Source organism: Sinocyclocheilus anshuiensis, unplaced genomic scaffold (assembly GCF_001515605.1).
Source record: "Sinocyclocheilus anshuiensis isolate Anshui unplaced genomic scaffold, SAMN03320099.WGS_v1.1 scaffold51, whole genome shotgun sequence".
Taxonomy (NCBI): Eukaryota; Metazoa; Chordata; class Actinopteri; order Cypriniformes; family Cyprinidae; genus Sinocyclocheilus; species Sinocyclocheilus anshuiensis.
In genome coordinates, this window is record NW_015548296.1 from 5862969 (window position 1) to 5883661 (window position 20693).

Sequence of the window (20693 nt, forward strand, 5' to 3'; positions counted from 1 at the left end):
TTTTACCAAATTCTGTTTTCCATTCATTTTCTGGATTCCATTTTAATGGTTTCATTAAATATTAATTATCAACATTATTTCTAATTATTTTTTTTCCAGAAATACTGTGTTGTTGTTTACATTTGTTCTGTATTAACATTTTTTTCTGTTAAATAAATTCTGGTAAATATTCCTTTAAAAATAATGTTTTAATAATAATTTTATTATTAGTAGTAGTAGTAGTAGTAGTACTATCATTGCATTAAGCAATTATTCTGTCACGGTTTCTTCAAGTTAAACCAAACCTTTATTTTGAATTCTCTTTCTATTTTTATAACTGGATTCCGCGATTCCACCTGCGTTTTCTCAACATTTCAATAATTTATTAACTACTGATGAACACATTAATTTTTATTTGAATTATTACTCAGTGGGTTATTTAATAATAGGGCCATGCACATCTAAATATAAAAAAGTACTAGTTTTGGAAAAATTAATGCTTGTTTTACTTCCTGTAACTACTTCTACTTCTTCTTTCCTTTTTTTTAATAAATGTAATACCTGTAAGCAGTATGCAGTGTACATTTCACAATATTTAGTAATAACTAAGCTAGTATTCCATTCACAACATGGCCACAGTCTTTCTCTGAATTATGTCCACCTACACACACACACACACACACACACACTAATCATCCTTAAGGGGGTTGATAGACCAGTTCAGCAGGCTTGAACAGTCTGAGACACCGATCTCCTGTTTATGAGTCTCTAAGTATTTGTATTGTACTGGTGAACTTGTCTCAAAGTCTGAGAGCGCATCTCCTCAGGCATCTCACCTTTCACCGACTTGATATCCAGCGGCCCTCTAGTCCTGCAGAGCGGTTGTGTCCGTTTAAGCTGTGGTCACCGTGAAAGAAAGAAAAACATTCATGTGAGGAGTCTTTGTGCATCTGCTAATGAGTAAAATTTTATTGATTTCCTAATAGACCATCTGTAGACCGTCCCCTGTGGTTTGTTGAATCTGTTAATGATTACTCTCCAGCCCTACATCGTGGAACAAGACCAAACCTGAATATGTCTTCATAAATTTTCACCGATTTTCATATTTGGTGTGGTCTTGTGTAAAGCTTTCTGCAGTGAATCACAAGTTTGTTTCAGCACTGGTCTTTGGTCAAATTAGATGACGTGTGGAAATCCTGAGGTAGTTCTGCACTGCTGTTTCTTAAGGCTCCTGTTCACATTGTTAGTCATCAAATCAGATCAGTGTGTTTACTTTCTGGTGTGTAGCTGCATTGGTTGCTATAGTATTGGTGACTGTGAAGGTTGAATATCACGTTATTTTGAGTGGCTTTCACCACCATCACTGGCATGTGACGTATGGGAAGCTGAGAGTGTGGTTGTATGTATTGTAGATCTAGGATAATAGCTGCTGACATCTCATTCTTACCCACTATGCCATGAGGTTGATGATATCAAAAATGTATGACTTGATAAAAACAAGAAGAAAAAAAAGAAGTGCATGAATGTTTCTATGTATTTTCTGTTCACACTACATAAAACAGATCAGGTCTGAATATGAATAGCCTTAGTGCCATTGACCATGATGAAGACCTGACTGGTCAAAAACTTGTTGTTTTGGGGGTTTATTTTATTTACTTTTGGAGCTGCAATTTTACTGTGTAGACAATTCTTTCTCTGTTTATTATTTGTTTACTAAGTTTTTTTTTAATTGGTGCAAACATTAAGTTAATGTAAGCATTAAAAGCATTTTATTTGAATATAAACATCCAGTCATTGTAAGATATATTGTTATAATTGTAAAAAAAATTGTAGAAGTTTTTAACTTCGTATTTAGTTTTAAACCCTTTTTTTTCGCACTTTAAAAAATAATTACGACCTCACGTTGTGTCAATCACATTTACACACTGCCTCTGAAACTGTCATCCGTCATAAAAAAAATATTCGGATCAGGTTCAATTTTCTGCGTTTTCGCATCTGTAGCAAGCATTTTGATAGGAAAGGATGACGAATACAAAAAAACTACGCATACTAACAACGCATACGAAAATTTCGAACTCGGTGTGCAAAGACCTTAAGTCTATTTAGATTCGGTCCTGGTGTGTTTTATCTAGTGTGAAAAGCAAATACGTAGAAACGTTTATGCATTTAAAAAAAATCATTTATGAAGCATATTTAACATCATAAACATTTGTGTGCAGATTATTTTTCTTTGTACCTATCTCTCAAATGGACTATTGACACTCTTATCTACAATCTCAATTAGGAGTGTCAATGGTCCACTTGAGAGATAGGTGGCGGTAATGCCGGTAATGCTCTGCGATCCGCCGTAAAGCAAGAAGAAGAAGACGCGTCACGCGCCGGCTGTCGAGGACGCGCTCAGGACAGTTCAGACATTGCAGTGCATCAGAGGTAAAAAACTATATAAATACTGTTCAGTTTTTGCACAGACCGATCGTTTCGTGTCTTTACATATCAATGTATCATCACGAGCCGCAGGGTTTAATTTGGTTTTGTTTGTGTATGTTTTTTTTTTACTCTCAAAGCCGTGATTCCCATTCACTTCCATTATAGGACTGACAGACTGCAACGGTTTGAGTTAAAGGGGTGGTTGATTGCGATTTCACTTTTTTAACGTTAGTGTGTAATGTTGCTGTTTGATCTACATCTTGGATGCCCTGGGGGTAAGCAGATAAACATCAAATATTCATTTTTGGGTGAACTATCCCTTTAAGGCTAAGATATTTAAAATCCTTTGGTTTTGAACTCACCCTATACTACGAATGTTGCCTTTTTTCCCCCCAAAAGATGCATCTCCACACAGCTTTGCTTATATTTAAATGGAGTATGCAGCCTGTTTATGAATCTTTACCTAAACTAAAAAAGGTACGTGGGAATTTTAGAATGGTCTGTCCAAACTCCAAACCATCCGTATATGTGTCACATTTTTATGCAGATTTATTTTCTGACTGGACATTTTATTTGCATGAACATGACAGCTTAGCTTTTAGATTTAGGTTATGCAAAGCAAACACGGGTGTTTTTAATAATGGTCTGTGTATGGTTACTGAGGTCCGTGCTCTTGTTGGTCTGGAGGAGGTTTTTGTATTTATGAAGGTTAGAGATTTTATAGATGCTGGCTTTGTGTTGCAGAGTGTGTTTCCTTCTGGTTAGAGCGGGTGGTGTACAACAATAGCCCCCTTCATCATTACTGAGTCGCACTGATTTCTCGCCTCGGCTTGTGAATAATATTATAGGCACGGGCTGGGGGGGGGGCGGTCCAGGCCACTTGCACTTCAGTTTTCAGTACGACGATAAACACACTATACTGTATATTAGTGCTGGGCGGTATACCGGTTCATACTGAATACCGGTGTTTGTTTTTGTTATGATATGAAATTTTAAAATACCGCAATACCGCTGCAGTATGTCGCTTAAACAACGTTCGGAAAGCGACACTGTTTGAAAGGGGTCCATTTTCACTGGTGCACTGTGGGTCATGCATGAAAAAAAAATACCGTCATGTACCGTGAAACCAGTATAATTTTGAAAAATACCGTGATATAAATTTTTGGTCATACCGCCCAGCACTACTGTATATTCGGGATGATATTATTGGTGATATCGTGATTATTTTGATTTTCCATGTTATGTGACTAGTTGTGGTCTCTTGCAACTCACATTGAAAATGAATTCAGTGTGAACTCCCTTAAAAACATCAATGTAAAATCAGTGTTACAGTTGGTATGTTTAATTAATTAGTGTGAGTCAGTTCAAACAGTCAGATTCAAGTATTTGTTTGCATCATCACTCAGAATCATTCACTGTGTCTGCATTGTATTTTCATGTTTTAAAATGTTTAGGGAAAACGCTACTTTTGTTTTTATTACTAATACATTGCTATATTAATCCATATGAATATAAATTATAAATACATGTTCTTGTGTTTACTTAGTGAAATAAACATGTCTAGACATTTAAGCCATTTTAGAAGAATAGACTAATATTGATTAGAGATGAAAGATATTTATCATCCACAATGTTACAAAAGATTTCTGTGCATCTCAAAAGCAATGTGTCTTGACACCACTGATATTTGCTAGTTAGTAATGATAAAGATAAATATTCTGCCCTAAAAAGGTTAAATGCAGTAACATCGCAGTTTCAGTTTTGTTTTAAATTTATTAATTTGACCATTTTTGACACATTTTTCATGTTCTACATTATAGAAGTATAGTAATGTATATTTGTGGGTTTTTTTTGTGATCAATCAACTGATTTTTTGATATCAGTATTGAGAAACCTACTGAAAAGGTTGGGGACAGTAAGATGTATTTATTTATTTATTTTGTAAAAGTAATTAATAATTTTATTCAGCTAGGACACATTACATTGATCAAAAGTGGCGCTAAAGACTTTTACGTTGTTACAAAAAAATTATTTAAAGAATCCTGAAAAAAAACAAGTATCAGTTTCCACAGAAAAATTAAGCAGCAGACTTCTTTTCAACATAAGAAATGTTTCTGATTTCTGAAAGATCATGTGACACAAGACTGATGGAATGGCGGCTTTGCATCACAAGTAATCACAATAAATGAACAATTTTCTATTTTAACATATTTTAAAATGTATTTCAAATTGTACAATTTAACTCTTTTTTTTTTTTTTTTTATCAAATCAATACAGTCTTGGTGAGCAAAAGAGACTTCTTTCAAAAACATAAAATTATAATATTCTTTCAGACCCCAAACTTATCTATGTAATATCTTTTTCTCAATCTGCTCCAGTTCTTGGACCACTAACCGTATCGCCACAGCTGTTGAACTGCAGGTTAAAAGTTTGATCTCTCTCTCTCTCTCTCTCTCTCTCTCTCTCTCTCTCTCTCGCTCGTTCTCTGTCCCCCTCATTTACAGTCTCTCTCTTCCAGTTTGCTGTCTCAGTGCCAGTTATTCATCCACAGAGTGAGTCAGGGTGGGAGGGACCGGGAGGCCAGCCGTACCAGTCACACAGTCATTTCTCTAACACACACACACTTATCCTCTGTTTCTTTCCTTCCACTTCTCCTTCTCTTTTGCTGCCCTCTGTCTCTCTGCCTCTCCCTCTCTCCACTACTGCTGTCCTGGTTTCTTTCTCTATCAGCAGTGAGGGGCAGACGGCGAAAGAGAAGATAAGAGTCGGGCCGCCGGCACTGATTAGGACTCTCAGAGGAGGCAGGAGTTTATAAGGTGAGACTTTTTCCGTTTGTACTTTTCCTAGTGCTTTCAATTACAATAAAGTGGAGACGTCGCAAACGGCTTATATGGCATGATTCTTCTCTTCCTTTGGTTTATTATTAACTCTAAATGTGTTCTTTTTTTTCGCCGCATGATTCACTCACAGGATGCCTGTTGCTGCAGACTGTGTAACCCCACCCTTACCGTTTGCTCTTCGCCAGCTTCGCTTTGACTTCTTAAAACTTTCCCTTCTGTCCATAAATGGAAGTGTTATTCAGAAGTGAACTTGTTTTGCAATCGTAATTGAGTGATTTGTGCCGTGTCTCTTGCTGTCTAGAGAAGATAAAACCCGATTATGAATTATTAGTGATTTTCTGCTGTCTTTTTCTGCCTGTGGCTTTTGACCTGATGTGTTCTGGTCACATGACAGGCGGCCTGAGAGCAGGGTGGTTCCCCCGTGTCTCTGCTAGCAACCGTGTCATTTTACGCCTGCCCGCTAATTCTCACAGAGCAGACTTAAAGGGCCGGATATGGGTTTATGTTTTCCTTATGTTGAGAGATGGAGAGAGCGGGGGGAAGTGTGATGGAGTAAATGAGGACAAGGGACTAGACCTCTCTCATCCTAAACGCTAACATACGGTGATTTAGTTTTGCATTTGAAGAGTTTTGATGAGGGTGCTGTTACCATAAATGGTCACTGTGTTGGTCTCTGTTTCCTGTCTTTTCTTTAGGGACCAGTGCTGTGTTGTGATGTTTAGCTTTGGCTTTGGCTTTCACTGAATGACTAGTTGATTGTAATCTGGTTTTGTTCATTCGGGTTCAGTACAGAATAACAGTGATGTTGCCAGTTGGTCTAGACGTTGAATGACACTGGTAATTTCTAAAGTGAAGTGCTTTCTGGTGAAAGCCTTGAAGAATGTGTCTGGGTCATATTTCTCACAAAAATCAATTTTTGTCTTAAAAAAATCTATTTTAGTACTAAATTTACTAAAGTCTATTTTAGGGGCATTACGATTTTTTATCATTATTTGCATGACAACTAAGCACTTTTTCTTGAAATTCTCATTACCATAATGTAAAAATCTCATTCCCATTACGGTTATGCTAAAAAAAAAATGTTATTTTAACAAAACATTTAAGTAAGACAAGGTAAAATATTGTAATGGTAACTTTACTGTAATAAAATAAAAAGCCATTACAGTAATAAGAATTACTAGAGAGACTAATCACTGATTAATAATGTTTAAATTTAATTTGAGTTTATTTTTAATGTGAGTTTTTTTTTATTTTATTTAATTTATGGAGTAAAATATGAACTGTACATGCCATGGTTTAGTGAGAATAATCTATTCATTATATTTACGTATAATAATAAGTACATATGTGTGCGTACTGTGTATATTTATTATGTATGTATAAATACACACACACACACACACACACACACACACACACACACACACACACACACACACATTATATTTTGAGTCATTAAAAATTGTTTTTAGACCCTTTTTTTTTTTACATTTCCAAAGAATTACCTACAGTCATTGCTGCAGATGTTTTTACTCCAGTATTACTGAAAATCTGTATTAGAACTTGTCATTTCTCATAAAGACACATTCACACCTTTCATAGAATTGTGTTTGTGTTCAATATAGTCCTATTAAACTCACTGTTTCTTGTGTAAATTAGAGGTTTGCTAACCCTGAGGTATACTAACATTGTGGCCACTCATAGTGTTGTCATTATGAAGCATGCACTCCTCCCAAGAACATGTTTGCACAACGTTTCATCAGGAGAGTCAATCCAGATGCAAATACAAATACATCCCACTGGGACATAAACACCAATTAGACCCGGCCCAGGCAAAGCTCTTTTGTGTGTCTAGATGTGGCTTCCATGAGTTTCCACTGTTGGACTATTTAGTTGCTGAGGCTTATGTTCCATCAGCCATGCCAAAACCTCACAATACATCCACACAGCCATTGACAATCCTGAGACGTCTTACAGATGCCTCTCATATCTTGCAAAATTAGATTACTCCCACACTGGCAACCGTGATCAGACACTGCTTGCATTCAGGATTTTTTCCCCCTATACTGTGGGGTGTGTAAATGTTCAAGCAGGTTTACCATACGTCCAATTTGTCTAATGATTCCTAACGGATTTCTAAATTCCGTAATGTCTAAGTTTGACTTTGTTTTCCTGTTGACACACTCTCTACAGTCCTCATACTTCATATGTACATGTATATGCATTGCTTCCAAAGACTATTTCTCTGTAGATCCCGCCTTCTCGCACGCCACGATTGGTCGATTGTGTACAATGCCTGCACACTATTGGTCAAACTACTTTTCAGCCGTTACGTTCCACAAATATGAAAACAATACGAAGACAAATCCAAAAGCATGACAGAACTTAATGAATCATTATTTGTAGCATGCCTCAAACAGAAAATCTGCTACTTTTTATATGAAACAAAGTCTCCGCTTTCAAATTCTGTCGGTTTTATTATGCAATTCAAATAATAAATACCGTTTTGGTGCTCTTTGATGTGTCGTGATCGACAGATCGTCTACTGTACAGCGTCTACAGTTACATCACGCAGTAAACATGAATGAACATCATAAGGTATGTTTAAAGAAACAGAACAACTTACTGAAATGTATGTCTCATGTAATCGCTAAATAGTATTTCAGCCGCCGAAAGACGTCAACGAAATGGTTTGTAAACAATTTCACGTTACATTTACCTCATAAAAGCAATTCAATGACAATGACCTTGAAAATTTGCTAGAAAAATGAACTCTAGAAAGAAGCATTTTGCTAAATATATGCACTATATTACATATTCATTATATATTTACTTAACCTGTTCTTCAGTATTTCATGTATGTTTAAAAAAATCATAAATTCACGTTATGACAGACTTCAAATGTTTATATTTTAACAAACTGGAGTAGAAATGTATTGTATAATAAAAATGTATTGATAACCTTTTAATTATATAATTATATTTTTACTATAAAAAATGTGCAGTTTAAATGTTTTTGTAAATCACGTTAATATAGTACTAATTGGTTTTATTGTATAGTTTACAGCATTAGAGAGATTTTCTTTAGTTAATTAACATGTACTGCACCTGATTGCCTGTATTTCCAAATGAATCGATTTTGAATTGAGACCAAAATTGAATCGAATCACAAGCTTGTAAATCGAAATTGAATCGAATCTTGAAATTTGTCTCAATACCCAGCCCTAGTCACTTCATGTGTTTTGCACAAGGATGACGCTATACTTTGTGTACAGAAACCAGTTGATCATTAACTGATCTTCCTCATTTGATGAACTGAATGTTCAAGATCTACCACACCTGGCTGGATGAAGGCTCATTCCGGTGACAAACTCACGTTCTGAGATAAGAAACTCTCTGAAACTGCTGGTTTTTGACTTATGTGGGAACTTTTTTTTGTGTGAACTTCAATGCAAAGTCTAAAAGGAAGGAATATTATGATAAAGGTCGGTCAGTTCACATGCATTTGCGTGTACATTCAATCTGCGTTTCCTTTTGCTGAACTCCGTGTTGCACTAATCTTATCTCAGGTCTTCCGCTCACAGATCAATATGATGCAGTCGTTTAAATTCTTAGATTTTACTCCCAAAGCAAAGGAATGTTATCATCTTTTTACAATCACACCGACTTTAGAAGCGATAGCGACCGGAAAGCAGGTTAACCTGAAGGTCACAGCACATTTTCTATGAACGCCTCCGTGTGTGACGAAACATGGTCCATGATTCCAATCAGCATCTGTAGAAACCCATTAGTCTGTGAACGTACATGATGGCCTACAGTGGCCTATCACTGCCATCTCAAATGACATCTGTGTGCCCCAATCCAGGGATCTACACAGAGAATATGTGAGAGAACCTGTCTGGGTATGTCAGTTTTCACTCTGAAGCGTTGAAGACATGTTGGGTGCTATTTAAGAGAAGTTTCCACCGTTGCTTTAGAGCAGATGTTGGGCGGCAGGGAGGCAGAACTGTTTGTTCATGTGAGTCCTTGGAAGGTAAAGCATTTATTGACCTTTTATTTATTGTTCCCTCTGGTTGCTAGATGAAGTCTTCCCTTTGGATAAAACTAATTTTTTGGACCAATGAGAGACAGTCGTTCTGTGTATATATGTTATCAGAAGGACAATGGCGTCAGTGGCTCATATTTCCCAGCAGTTATGGGCACATCATTGTATCTCTGTATTGTAAATGAGTAATTTACTGCTAATCTTATCTAAATGTACGGTTATAAAATGATATTGTCATATACATAACTACTGAATGGGTCTGTGAACTAAATTGGACCCAAAAGTAGCCTTAGCTTTGAGTGTTTGCCTTTCTGGTTTTTATTTTACTGTTGTTCCAATATTGTTATTAGTTATTTAATTCTTTGTTATGGTTTATTTAAATATTATATGAACTATAAAAGTTTTTTTGTAAATATATGATTGATACATAATTTTCTTTAAATGTATTTTATAGTTTATGTAAAATCTCATGGTTTTTATTTATTTTTACTAAATATTTAAATATATAATCTCATTTTGTGTATATGTGTATGTGTATGTGTATATATTAGTGCTGTCAAACGATTAATCGCATCCAAAATAAAAGTTTTTGTTTACATATGTGTGTGTACTGTGTATATTTATTATGTATATATAAATACACACACATGCAGTATATATTTTAAAAATATATACATTTATTTACATGTATATATTTATACTAATATAACTTTTATATTTTATATAAATATATTTAATATATAAACATAACATATTTTTCTTAAATATGTACATGCATGTGTGTGTAATTAATTTTTACACCTCTTTTCACTGCATTTGTTAATCTTTAACATTTGGTTCGTGAATAAACCGTGAATGTTTGCTGTAGTGTTTTCTGTAGTTCTTTATACATTCCTTTCCTCACAGCTTAATTTAGGAAGTTCGTTGTTTTGTTGAAAAGAGAGACTTCAAACACACCTGAACCCCTCCTGTGTTTACACAGACTTCAGTCGGGACACAAATCTGTGATAAGAGCAGACTCTGCTTCCTCCATCTGTGTAGTCCGCTGTATAAATCCAGAAGTGTGTTTACAGCGTCAAAGCTCAAGCAGTGATATATTCAATGGAGGTGACCGAGCGTTTCATGAAAGTTCATGTGAGGCAAGCATTACCTCACTGGTGTCGTTCCACCCCCTTCTGCGGCCACACCTCCAACATCAGACCATGTCAGCCAAGAGGGAAACAAACACATGGAGGAGGGAAAGAGGGAGATGGAAAATGATAAAGAAACAGAATTTGGAATAAACAGAAAATCGAATAACTCTGTTACCCATGTCTTAGTAGTAGTAGAGTAAGTGGGTTCATTGTTAAAGAAGCATCTGGCTAGAGGATGTTAAACGGACACGAGATGAACATCACATGTTTCCAGCGTGAGGTTCAAGGTCTTTCGTTTTCACTGGCTCAGCTGTTGAGCTGTTGAGATTCATTCCATTCCTTACAAACACTTAACTGCATTTTTTTTTTCAACTGCATTTAACTCAGTTAGCCAGCTGCTGGTAGAAAACCCAGTGTATAGATCAAGTACTGATTGAGGAATCACACTATCTGCATTCATGCATGTTTTGCTCCACGTGACATTACACTCTTGAACTGACAACATCTCTGTTTCTGCCCTCACAGGTGTTTTTGTGTAGTCAAACGTGAAGCTGACGTCAGTGAAAATGCTGGAGACGGTGAAAGACAGAGTACTGGAGGTCTATGATAGCCTCTTAGCAGGAAGAGGTAAAAATGCATGTTACATTAAATGAATCCATAGTCAGTAGTACTGAAATAATGTATTCTATTCAGACTAGTGGTCAAATGCTTTGCCTTTTTTTTTTCTTTTTTCTTTTTCTAATGGCCGATGATCTTGTGTTAGCCAGTATACCAGGAAGGCAAACTTGACACCTTACTACAAAAATAGCTGTTTTCAATTCAAAAAGGGTAATTTGAGTTGTCAAAACAGTCTACCTGAGGTGTTCCACCCAAATAAAAGCTCTATGATTTAATCAATGAAAGTGGAGAAATTACCGTATTGACCCGAATATAAGACGATGTTTTTTTCTTGGAAATACATCTGAAAAAACGCGGTCGTCTTATATTCAGGGTCTAGACTTTGACATGTCAATAATACACCCACAACAATAGGTGGCGCCAAATACGCATAAAACGAGTGTGCCATGAAATACGTAATGTAATGCGTGTTGTAAAGATCGCGAGAAAAAACAAAAGAAGCAGAAAACCTTACAGCTGCATGAGTCGTGACTGTCACGTTAGCCTGATGGGACCAAACTCCCTTTGTGATTTTAAAACGTAAGACAGTACCCAGATTTGAAGTCTACAGTAAGATTTAACTTCTACTGTTAATAAGATTTTGGTAGGCTACTATTAGATGGATAGCCTAAATGTCCTAATTCAGATGGGCTACCTGTTTTTTTAAATTTTTTTATGGTATATCAAAAAGTGTATATTTTTTAAATGTGATTGTTGGTACATTTTACCAGTTTTTACCATACTTTCAAAACAAAAATTAAAATAGGAAAAATATGCAATATGAAAATAATTGAAGACAAAATGTGTTTTACTGAGAAAAAACAAGATTTGGTTTTTAAAAAGCCTTTTTCCAAAAGGTACATCTGGAAAAAGGGGGGTCGTCTTATAATCAGGGTCGTCTTATATTCGGGCCAATACGGTAAGATCGAGGTTAATATTAGTTTTGTAAATTTACTGTTGTCCTGTAAAATAAAATGGTTATAATTATTACGTTTTATTTTACAGTACAATAGTATTATTATTAGTGCTGGACAACGATTAATCGCAATTGATTGCATCCAAAATAAAAGTTTTTGTGTACATTAGTCCAGGTGATATGTTCAAACTTTGAGGTGATATGTTCACTTTTTCATAAAAGCATGAAACTTAGTACAGTTGTACAGGTTAGGGCCCTGAACATTTTCAGAAATGGAGCCATTGCAAAAACACCTCGTGGTTGCCATGGCGACCATTTTACTTTCCGCCATAACCAAATTATGTATTTTGTGTCATATCTCCTGAACCAAACATGATAACACAGAAAAAAGGATGTCTACCCCTATGTTTTGATGGTCAAGTATTACAATGATACCACATACAACAACATAAACTGTTCAGGTGAAGAGTTAATGATGAAATCAGCAATGTGAGAAGGAAATATGAGTATCTGAGCATCATAGTATCACAGCATTTACAAAAGTCCATATTATGGCTATTAATTTTTTTTCTTTCTTTGATAATTAACTAATATTTTATTCAATAGTACAATAAAAGATTGCTTTAATTATTAATTTGTTACATTTATATAGCGCTTTGGGTACGCTTTTTGGGTACTTGTGGGGAGAAGAATTTATTGAAGATGGTAGTGTAACAGTTCTTCAATAGCGATGTTAGCACGTCTTCCTTCAAACAATTTTACCCTTGTATGAATCCTAGCTTCTCCCAAAGTTTTGTCTGTGGGATATAATTTTATACCTGAAGACAAAAGGGCTAGAAACAATACTGTTAGGACCTTTCCACTGGAGATCCTGCAATCTACAAGACGTTCCTGAGAAATGCTGTTCCTTTGTTATTCTAATGGCATGGACCATTTGGTTCACCTTTATAGACACAGTTGCATTATTTCTTTCACAGAATGACCAACTGAACTTTAACCAATCAGGTTTCAGCAGCAGCCATTCAACTGAGACTGCTTTGCTGTCGGTCACTGTAGCCCCGCAGTTAAGGCTACATCTGAATCATCAGATTATCCTGTCTGCCATCACAGGATCTACACTCCACTGGTTTGAATCTTATCTCACGAGTAGGTCTTTCAGGGTTTCCTGGGGAGGAGAGGTATCCAAAGAACATCAACTGGCCACAGGGTTTCTTCAGGAATCAGTTCTTGGACCCCTCCTCTTCACCATATATACTACATCACTGGGACCCATTATACAAGCACATGGTTTCTCCTACCATTGCTATGCTGATGACACACAGCTCTATCATTCATTTCAACCAGACAATCCAGGGAAATATCCCCTGCAGCTCAACCTGGCAAAAATTATTCTTTGGTGACCAGCTGTCCTTCAAGGACCATATTGTAAGGACAGCTCGATCATGCAGGTTTGCATTGCGCAACACCAGGAGGATCAGGCCCTTCCAAACAGAGCATGCTGCACAACTTCTTGCCCAGGCCCTTGTCATTTGTTGGCTGGACTATGGCAATGGTCTTCTAGCTGGACTTCCATCATGCACAATCAAACCTCGACAAATGATTCAGAATGCAGTGGCACGACTGGTCTTCCATGAGCCCAAAAGAGTCAATGTCACACCTCTCTTTATCTCCCTGCACTGGCTACCGGTTGCAGCTCGCATCAAGTTCAAGAAATTGATATTTGTGTACAGAACAGCCACAGGCTCAGCACCCTCCTACTTCCTCCTCACTCTTACGAGTCTACATCCCCTCCAGAAGCCTGAGATCTGTAAGCTATGCCTTGTGGTAACATCACAGAGAGGCATTTTCATTCACCTTTCCTGGCTGGTGAAATGATCTTCCCACAATCGCACTAATTAACTAGAACACGTTATCAGACAGCAACACTAATTTAATCCCATACCCAACCCATCTGACATAAAAACTGGGACCCGAACCACACCTGCATTAAATCTCCTACATGAGGTAGACAAAACTCATTTATTAAAACTTTTATTCAAATTGTGAATAGATTAAATACAGAAAGCAAACAAAGAGCACTCCCTTTAATATAATCACTACAGCTGTCAATCAGTCGAAATAGTCTTGGTTATTGGACCCGCAACCCACCTGTGCTTGTCACCGTCTGGCCCGCACCCGCACCACACCCTACACATAAATATTATTCCACCCATTACATCAAATATTAGCGATTCACCTGCATGTACCCGCCCGCATGCAGGACTTTGACTTGCCCCTTGTGGACAACATAATAGACAACTCTGGCTCCAGAGAGTGCTTGTAAATTAAGTTTACATGAAATATGTTTGAAATTTCATTCTGCATCTTCTGAGATTTCATTGTAATCCTTCTCATAAAGTCATGGAATTAAACATTAACTGTTCGAAAAAATTAATAGCCATAATATGGACTTTTGTAAATGCTGTGATCCTGTGATGCTTAGATAGTTATTTCCTTCTCACATTGCTGATTTCACCATTAACTCTTCACCTGAACAGTTTGTTTTTGTATATGGTATCATTGTAATCCTTGACCATCTAAACATGGGGTACATCCCCTTTTCTGTGTTATGTTCGGTTCAGGAGCTATGACACAAAATACATAATTTGGTTATGGCGGAAAGTAAAATGGTCACCATGGCAACCACGAGGTGTTTTTGCAATGGCTCCATTTCTGAACATGTTTAGGGCTGTAAACTATACAAGTGTACCAAGTTTCATGCTTTTATGAAAAAATGAACATTATTTTCACATATCACCTGGACTACATAGTATATGTGGGTGCATTGTGTATATTTATTATGTATATATAAATACACACACATGCATGTATATATTTAAGAAAAATGTTATGTTTATATATGAAATATGTTTATATATAAAATAAATTATATGAATATAAATATATACATGTAAATATTTTCTAAATATATACTGTATGTGTGTGTCTTTATATATACATAATAAATATACACAGTACACACACACATATTATGTTCACAAAAACGTATATTTTGGATGCGATTAATCGCGATTAATCATTGCCCAGCACTAATTATTATCAAAGTAATGTTTGTTATAATTTATTAATTAAATATTATATATGTGTGTGTGTGTGTGTGTGTGTGTGTATATATATATATATATGTATAAATGTGTATATATAAAATAAAAACTACATGGAGTCTAGGGTGAGTTTTTCCCGATTTCCTCAAGCTAAAATCAATTTTTTATTCCAGATGAGTTTCCATCCCTGGTATACACATAATGCAATTTGAACAAATTGATAAATGCTAGCTGGAAACTAGCATGTTTTAAATCATTTCTCCGCCATGATATTAGCTCTTGTGAAAGTGAAAACTGACTGTAGTAGAAGTCTTGTGAGTTGTGGATTGACACATTTCAGAACGCAATGCAACTTGCTGCTGTTGCTAGTTGTGTTAGTATTCATGTGCTTGTTTTGAGTGTGTCAGGCCTTATCTAAAATTAACATTTATTTTAGACCGTATACTCCATTTACTAAAAAATGGATTGATTATTGATTGTTAATCTTATATAAGGTAACTTCTACAAGGAAGCTAAAATTGCTGCTGCTTAATACGGAATGATTTTGTAAAGCTGCTGCTTTAATCGGACTGGTCAGTGTAGTGTATTTCTCCATCACTAATTCATAAGTCAGATCTGTGTGGGAAACTGCTATCAGTTATAATAAATGAATAAAATATAGAAGATTTTAAGTAATTTTAGCTGTTACTACATGTCAAAGTGCTGTGTTTTGTGTTCCTCTCTCTTTCTAGACCCACGGGTGAAGGACTACCTCCTAATGGGGAGTCCAGTCAGTATGACTGCTGTTCTACTTGCTTATCTTTTCTTCGCTCTGTACGCTGGCCCTAGGTTTATGGCCAACCGCAAACCCTTCCAGCTGAAAGAAGCTATGATCATCTACAACCTGTCCTTGGTTGGCCTGTCTGTATATATTGTATATGAGGTGAGAATCAGGAGATGTTGGTTCTGTTAGGTGGTGTGATCTGGCTAATGTGTTTGAACTGTTTGTCTGCAGTGACTCAGAGTGAGGTGTGTTATATTTTTATTCATTATAGGAACACTATTGTGGTTTTGAGTTGCTCCTCAAAACCAGTTCCCGAATATAAATTCATATATTGATTGTTTTGACTTGATGTGTAGTTCTTGATGTCGGGTTGGGCGACAGGATACACGTGGAGATGTGACCCATGTGATTATTCAAACAGCCCTCAAGGACTCAGAGTAAGATTTGCTTTCCGTTTCCTGTAATATACTCAAATATTACCATAGTTTGTGCACAAATAATCAAATCGGGCGTCTTAAAGATGTCTTTTTTTTTCACCAGATGGCAAGAGTTTCCTGGTTATTCCTGTTTTCAAAGTTCATTGAGCTTATGGATACGGTAAGATTTGAATAAAACGGCTGATTTGAAACAGATTGGTTCATGAAGTGATGAATGCTGCTCTCGTCCTGTTCAGGTGTTTTTTGTGCTGCGTAAGAAACACAGTCAGATCACCTTCCTGCACATCTTCCACCATTCCTTCATGCCCTGGACGTGGTGGTGGGGTGCGAGCTACGCACCAGGTGAGTCGATCAGAGTCAGTCAGCAGGTATTTTACATGATCGGCACGTGCCGTCTCAGTGACGTCAACCTGACCAATTTCTCTTCCAGTCAGAGATGGGTTTGCTGTTCCACAAGCCAAGAGATTTTGCATGTGCTAATGGTTCTTGTAAATAAAGCTCTTGGTGTTGATGGTCATTGGAGTCTGTTGTTAAACTGCCTACAGCATGATAAAATATTATCGTACTTTTTTCCATATACAGTATCAGTTTTTATAATGATATTAATTTACCATTGATGAGGAAGGAAATGCTTTCCACGTTTGTTAGATCTTGAGAATAAATGACAAATTAGGTTTTATTTTCCTCTAAATTCAGTTTTTTACATTTTATGTTTTTACTGATTCTGTGTTTTATGATTTATTACAAATGTATCATTTAAAAACTGTTTAATGAACTGAACAGTTTAAAGAATCTTTTAAAACTGAATCAAATTAAAGTATAACAATTTCCAACAAAACATTGGATTCTAATTTATAAGATGCTGCACAACTGAATTGTATGCATTAACATTAATGAAAAAATATCTTGGTTTTATGATATTCCTTAACAATAATAATATTATTAGTACTTATTTGAGAAGTAAAGTATTTTAGTATAGAGTTTAAAATACTTCTGTCATAATTTCTTCAAGTTAAACTGAACTTTTATTTTGAAGATTTGTCATGAAGATCTTTGCGTTTTAGTGTTTGATGGTAGTTTTTATCAAATGAAATGATGAAAAGCTGGTGAAGTGACTCGCCGAGCAGCTCTGGAGATGAAGTTTGTGTGTTTATGTCTCATATTGAGACGCAATGGTGAAAACACTGAGCATTGTGTGTGTTTGAGTTTGTGTAGTAGATGAAACTACACCATTCATTCACACAGAGACACACAGAACATGCAGACTTAGACACATGCACTGACTGACAGTTGTCGTGTTTATTTCTGCTGTGATCAGCTGTTAGATGAATACATATCAAGTGAAAATGTCCAGAGCTTATCATCATTAATGTCATAAACTTGATATATTATCACCATATGTGACTTTAAGACTTGCTGTAATGCTTCTTGCAGGTGGAATGGGCTCCTTCCATGCCATGATCAACTCTTGTGTCCATGTGATCATGTACTTCTACTACGGCCTTTCTGCTGCAGGACCTCGCTTCCAGAAGTTCCTCTGGTGGAAGAAATACATGACTGCAATTCAGCTGGTATGTTCATTTGGTCTGTAGAGCAGTATAAATCTCACCCATGATAATGGGGAAGGGATAGTGCAGCCAAAAATGTCTTTATTTACTCGCCCTTATGTTGTTCCAAACCCATTTTCTTTTGCACAAAACGCCAAAATGAACAATCTTCAAAATGCAGCGACTGTTGTAAGTGACCATAGCTGTCAGGCTCTGTATATATATATATTAGTGCTGTCAAACGATTAATCGCGATTTAATCACATCCAAAATAAAGGTTTGTGTTTGCATAATATACATGTGTGTTCTGTGTATATTTATTATGTATATTTAAATACACACACACACAGTATATGTTTTGAAAATATTTGCATGTATTTACATGTCTATATTTATATTCCTATCATTTATATTATATATAAATATATTTAATATATAAACATAACATAATTTTTCTGAAATATGTACATGCATGTGTGTGTATTTATATATACATAATAAATATATACAGTACACATACATATATTATGTAAACAAAATCTTTTATTTTGGGATGCGATTAATTGCGATTAATCGTTTGACAGCACACACACATACACATATATATATACATTTAGTCATTTAGCAGACGCTTTTATCCATATATATATATATTGTTGACGTGACATGGCATTTTCACTGTCCCACAAGATAAAAATGAATATAATTAATATTGTAGTTATTTAAAATGCAGTAAATCATTAAACATTTCTTTGTCCTACATGGACCTGTTGGTATAAAAGCTGCAGTGTTATTAGATTTTTTCCATTTTTGAGCCAAATCTCAAAATTGTCCTATGGTGTGACTGTCTCAAGCATGGTTCAATAAATTACAACTTTTATAAATGTTGAAGGACCCCTTTCATGATTATGTTACTGAAGCCCATGACATGTGCACATGGTCAATTTTTCTCTCAGAATAGTTCAAATATTTAACTTTTTTTAGAACCACTACAAAAGTGTTACGTTTTGTTGTCCTTTGGTGTGACACCCCTAAATTATATTTTTTAATTAAAAACTGTATGTTAAACTACATAATCATGGAAAATTATGCAAATGTATCTTGCTAACCGCTAATGACAGGTTAGCTTAGAATAACAAGGTCATTAATTGACAGTAAAAGGCTGAAACGCCCTGTGGTGTGACAGAAAATGTCCTGTTCTGTCACACCACAGGACAAAGATGTCACACCACAGGACAAGGTCTGTTTAAGAAGCATTTTAAATAATTAAATAAGATAATTAATTAAATAATTAAGATAAGATAAATAAGGGGGGGGCTAGAAGAGTTTCAGTAACATACTGATTGACTAAGAGACTGAATTTTGTTGATGATAAACTTTTTTTGTTTTGTTTAAAAAAACATGTTGATATTGTTTGTATCAAAATGAACCTTTCTTTCTCCTTTGACATGTTCAAAATTAAATAGAAATAACTTAATAACTACCATTTCCGTCCTTTAGTGTGACGTAATGTCCTATGGTGTTACACACATAAAAGAACCACAGATTGGTTTTTATCTCAAAATATCTTTCAAAAACAGTTGAGTATTGCAATAGGGGAGATACAAATATCACTCAACTAAAAATGGTATAATTTTCAGAAGTTTTGAACGAATGACAGCAAAGTTTGTCTTGTTGTCAAAGTTTGTCTTGAAATTGTCCAAGTCATGGGGGAAAAATTGTTAATTATAATTTCATATTAAATAAATAGCACTATATGAAAATAAGTGTCTTACAATGAATATAAATCTCTCTCATGCAATTTATGTATTGTTTTTTTTTTTTTTTCTTAATTTTTGCTGTCACACCATAGGACAAATTCATGGTACAGTTCAGTAAAAATGTTAAAGCAGTGAAAGAATTGACGAAGTTAGTGACCCTTTATATTTTCTCAAAGATCAGACTTCACACTACATAAATATATGCATTTCTTTTTCAAAAAAGGTCTTTTACAAAAAAAGCATTTTTTACTGCCTATTTGTTAACTACCCATATATCGACTTCAGATGCAAAAACCTCTTCAGTCCGTCTAAGATTTTTCTTTTATCTTGCTCCTATGAAAATAACATTGGACATTTTTTAAAATAAGGCATTCACAAACTAATAACTTTTTCTTTGCCATTACATTGAAATTACTGAACCTAAACAAAGAAGCCTGATAAAAATGCTAATTTAAAAGAAAAAAAAATCTTTAAAAATTTTCAACCAGTGACCTATATTTCAAGACTTCTGAAGTTGAGAAGCAAATTGAAATGTAAGTCATTATTCATAGACATAATCCACTCAAGTGAGCTGTTAAATTTAAATCTTGGTCTGTTTAGTATGTATGTATTATAAATAAATTAGTATACTAAATTTAATTTTATAAATGTTTATTATTCAATTTTATTTTACAATGAAATTAGATGTAAATGATATTTCCTACAGACACTACAGCAAAAGAAATAACTGACTTAAAACCATTTTTTAGCTGGTAAAAATACTAGTGCTCTAATCATTTTTGCCACCACTTTGTGTGTGTGTGTGTGTGTTTTTATATATATATATATATATATATATATATATATAATATATATACTAATTACACACACATATTTTGCATTTTAATTAATAGTTTAATATATATTTTTTTTGGTAATTTTAAAAGTGTTGAAGAAGACATGCCAGTTAGGCTTTGCTTATACACATCATTTAATAAATCATATAATAAATCAATCAGTATTGATGCCAATCTCTAAAGCATTAATAAAAGAGTGTTGCATCACATTTACATCTTTATATTGAAGAGAATCCGTCAATCAATGAA

General features: G+C 35.1%; 1 protein-coding gene across 7 annotated transcripts in view; it reads left to right on the top strand.

Moving 5' to 3' along the window:
• Positions 1-20693, top strand: part of elovl1b (ELOVL fatty acid elongase 1b) — a 34954-nt gene that overhangs the window by 12985 nt on the left and 1276 nt on the right. For 3 of the 7 annotated variants that reach the window (XM_016443803.1, XM_016443801.1, XM_016443806.1), the window contains exons 3-9: positions 5137-5222; positions 10950-11051; positions 15833-16023; positions 16221-16301; positions 16405-16461; positions 16538-16643; positions 17736-17872. In XM_016443803.1, the coding sequence (XP_016299289.1) occupies positions 10991-11051; positions 15833-16023; positions 16221-16301; positions 16405-16461; positions 16538-16643; positions 17736-17872 (633 nt within the window). In that variant the 5' untranslated portion in view covers positions 5137-5222; positions 10950-10990. Of the gene's footprint in view, positions 1-4910; positions 4959-4980; positions 5223-10949; positions 11052-15832; positions 16024-16220; positions 16302-16404; positions 16462-16537; positions 16644-17735; positions 17873-20693 lie in introns of those variants that run through there. The other 4 variants (XM_016443805.1, XM_016443807.1, XM_016443802.1 and 1 more) reach the window with 4 other exon arrangements.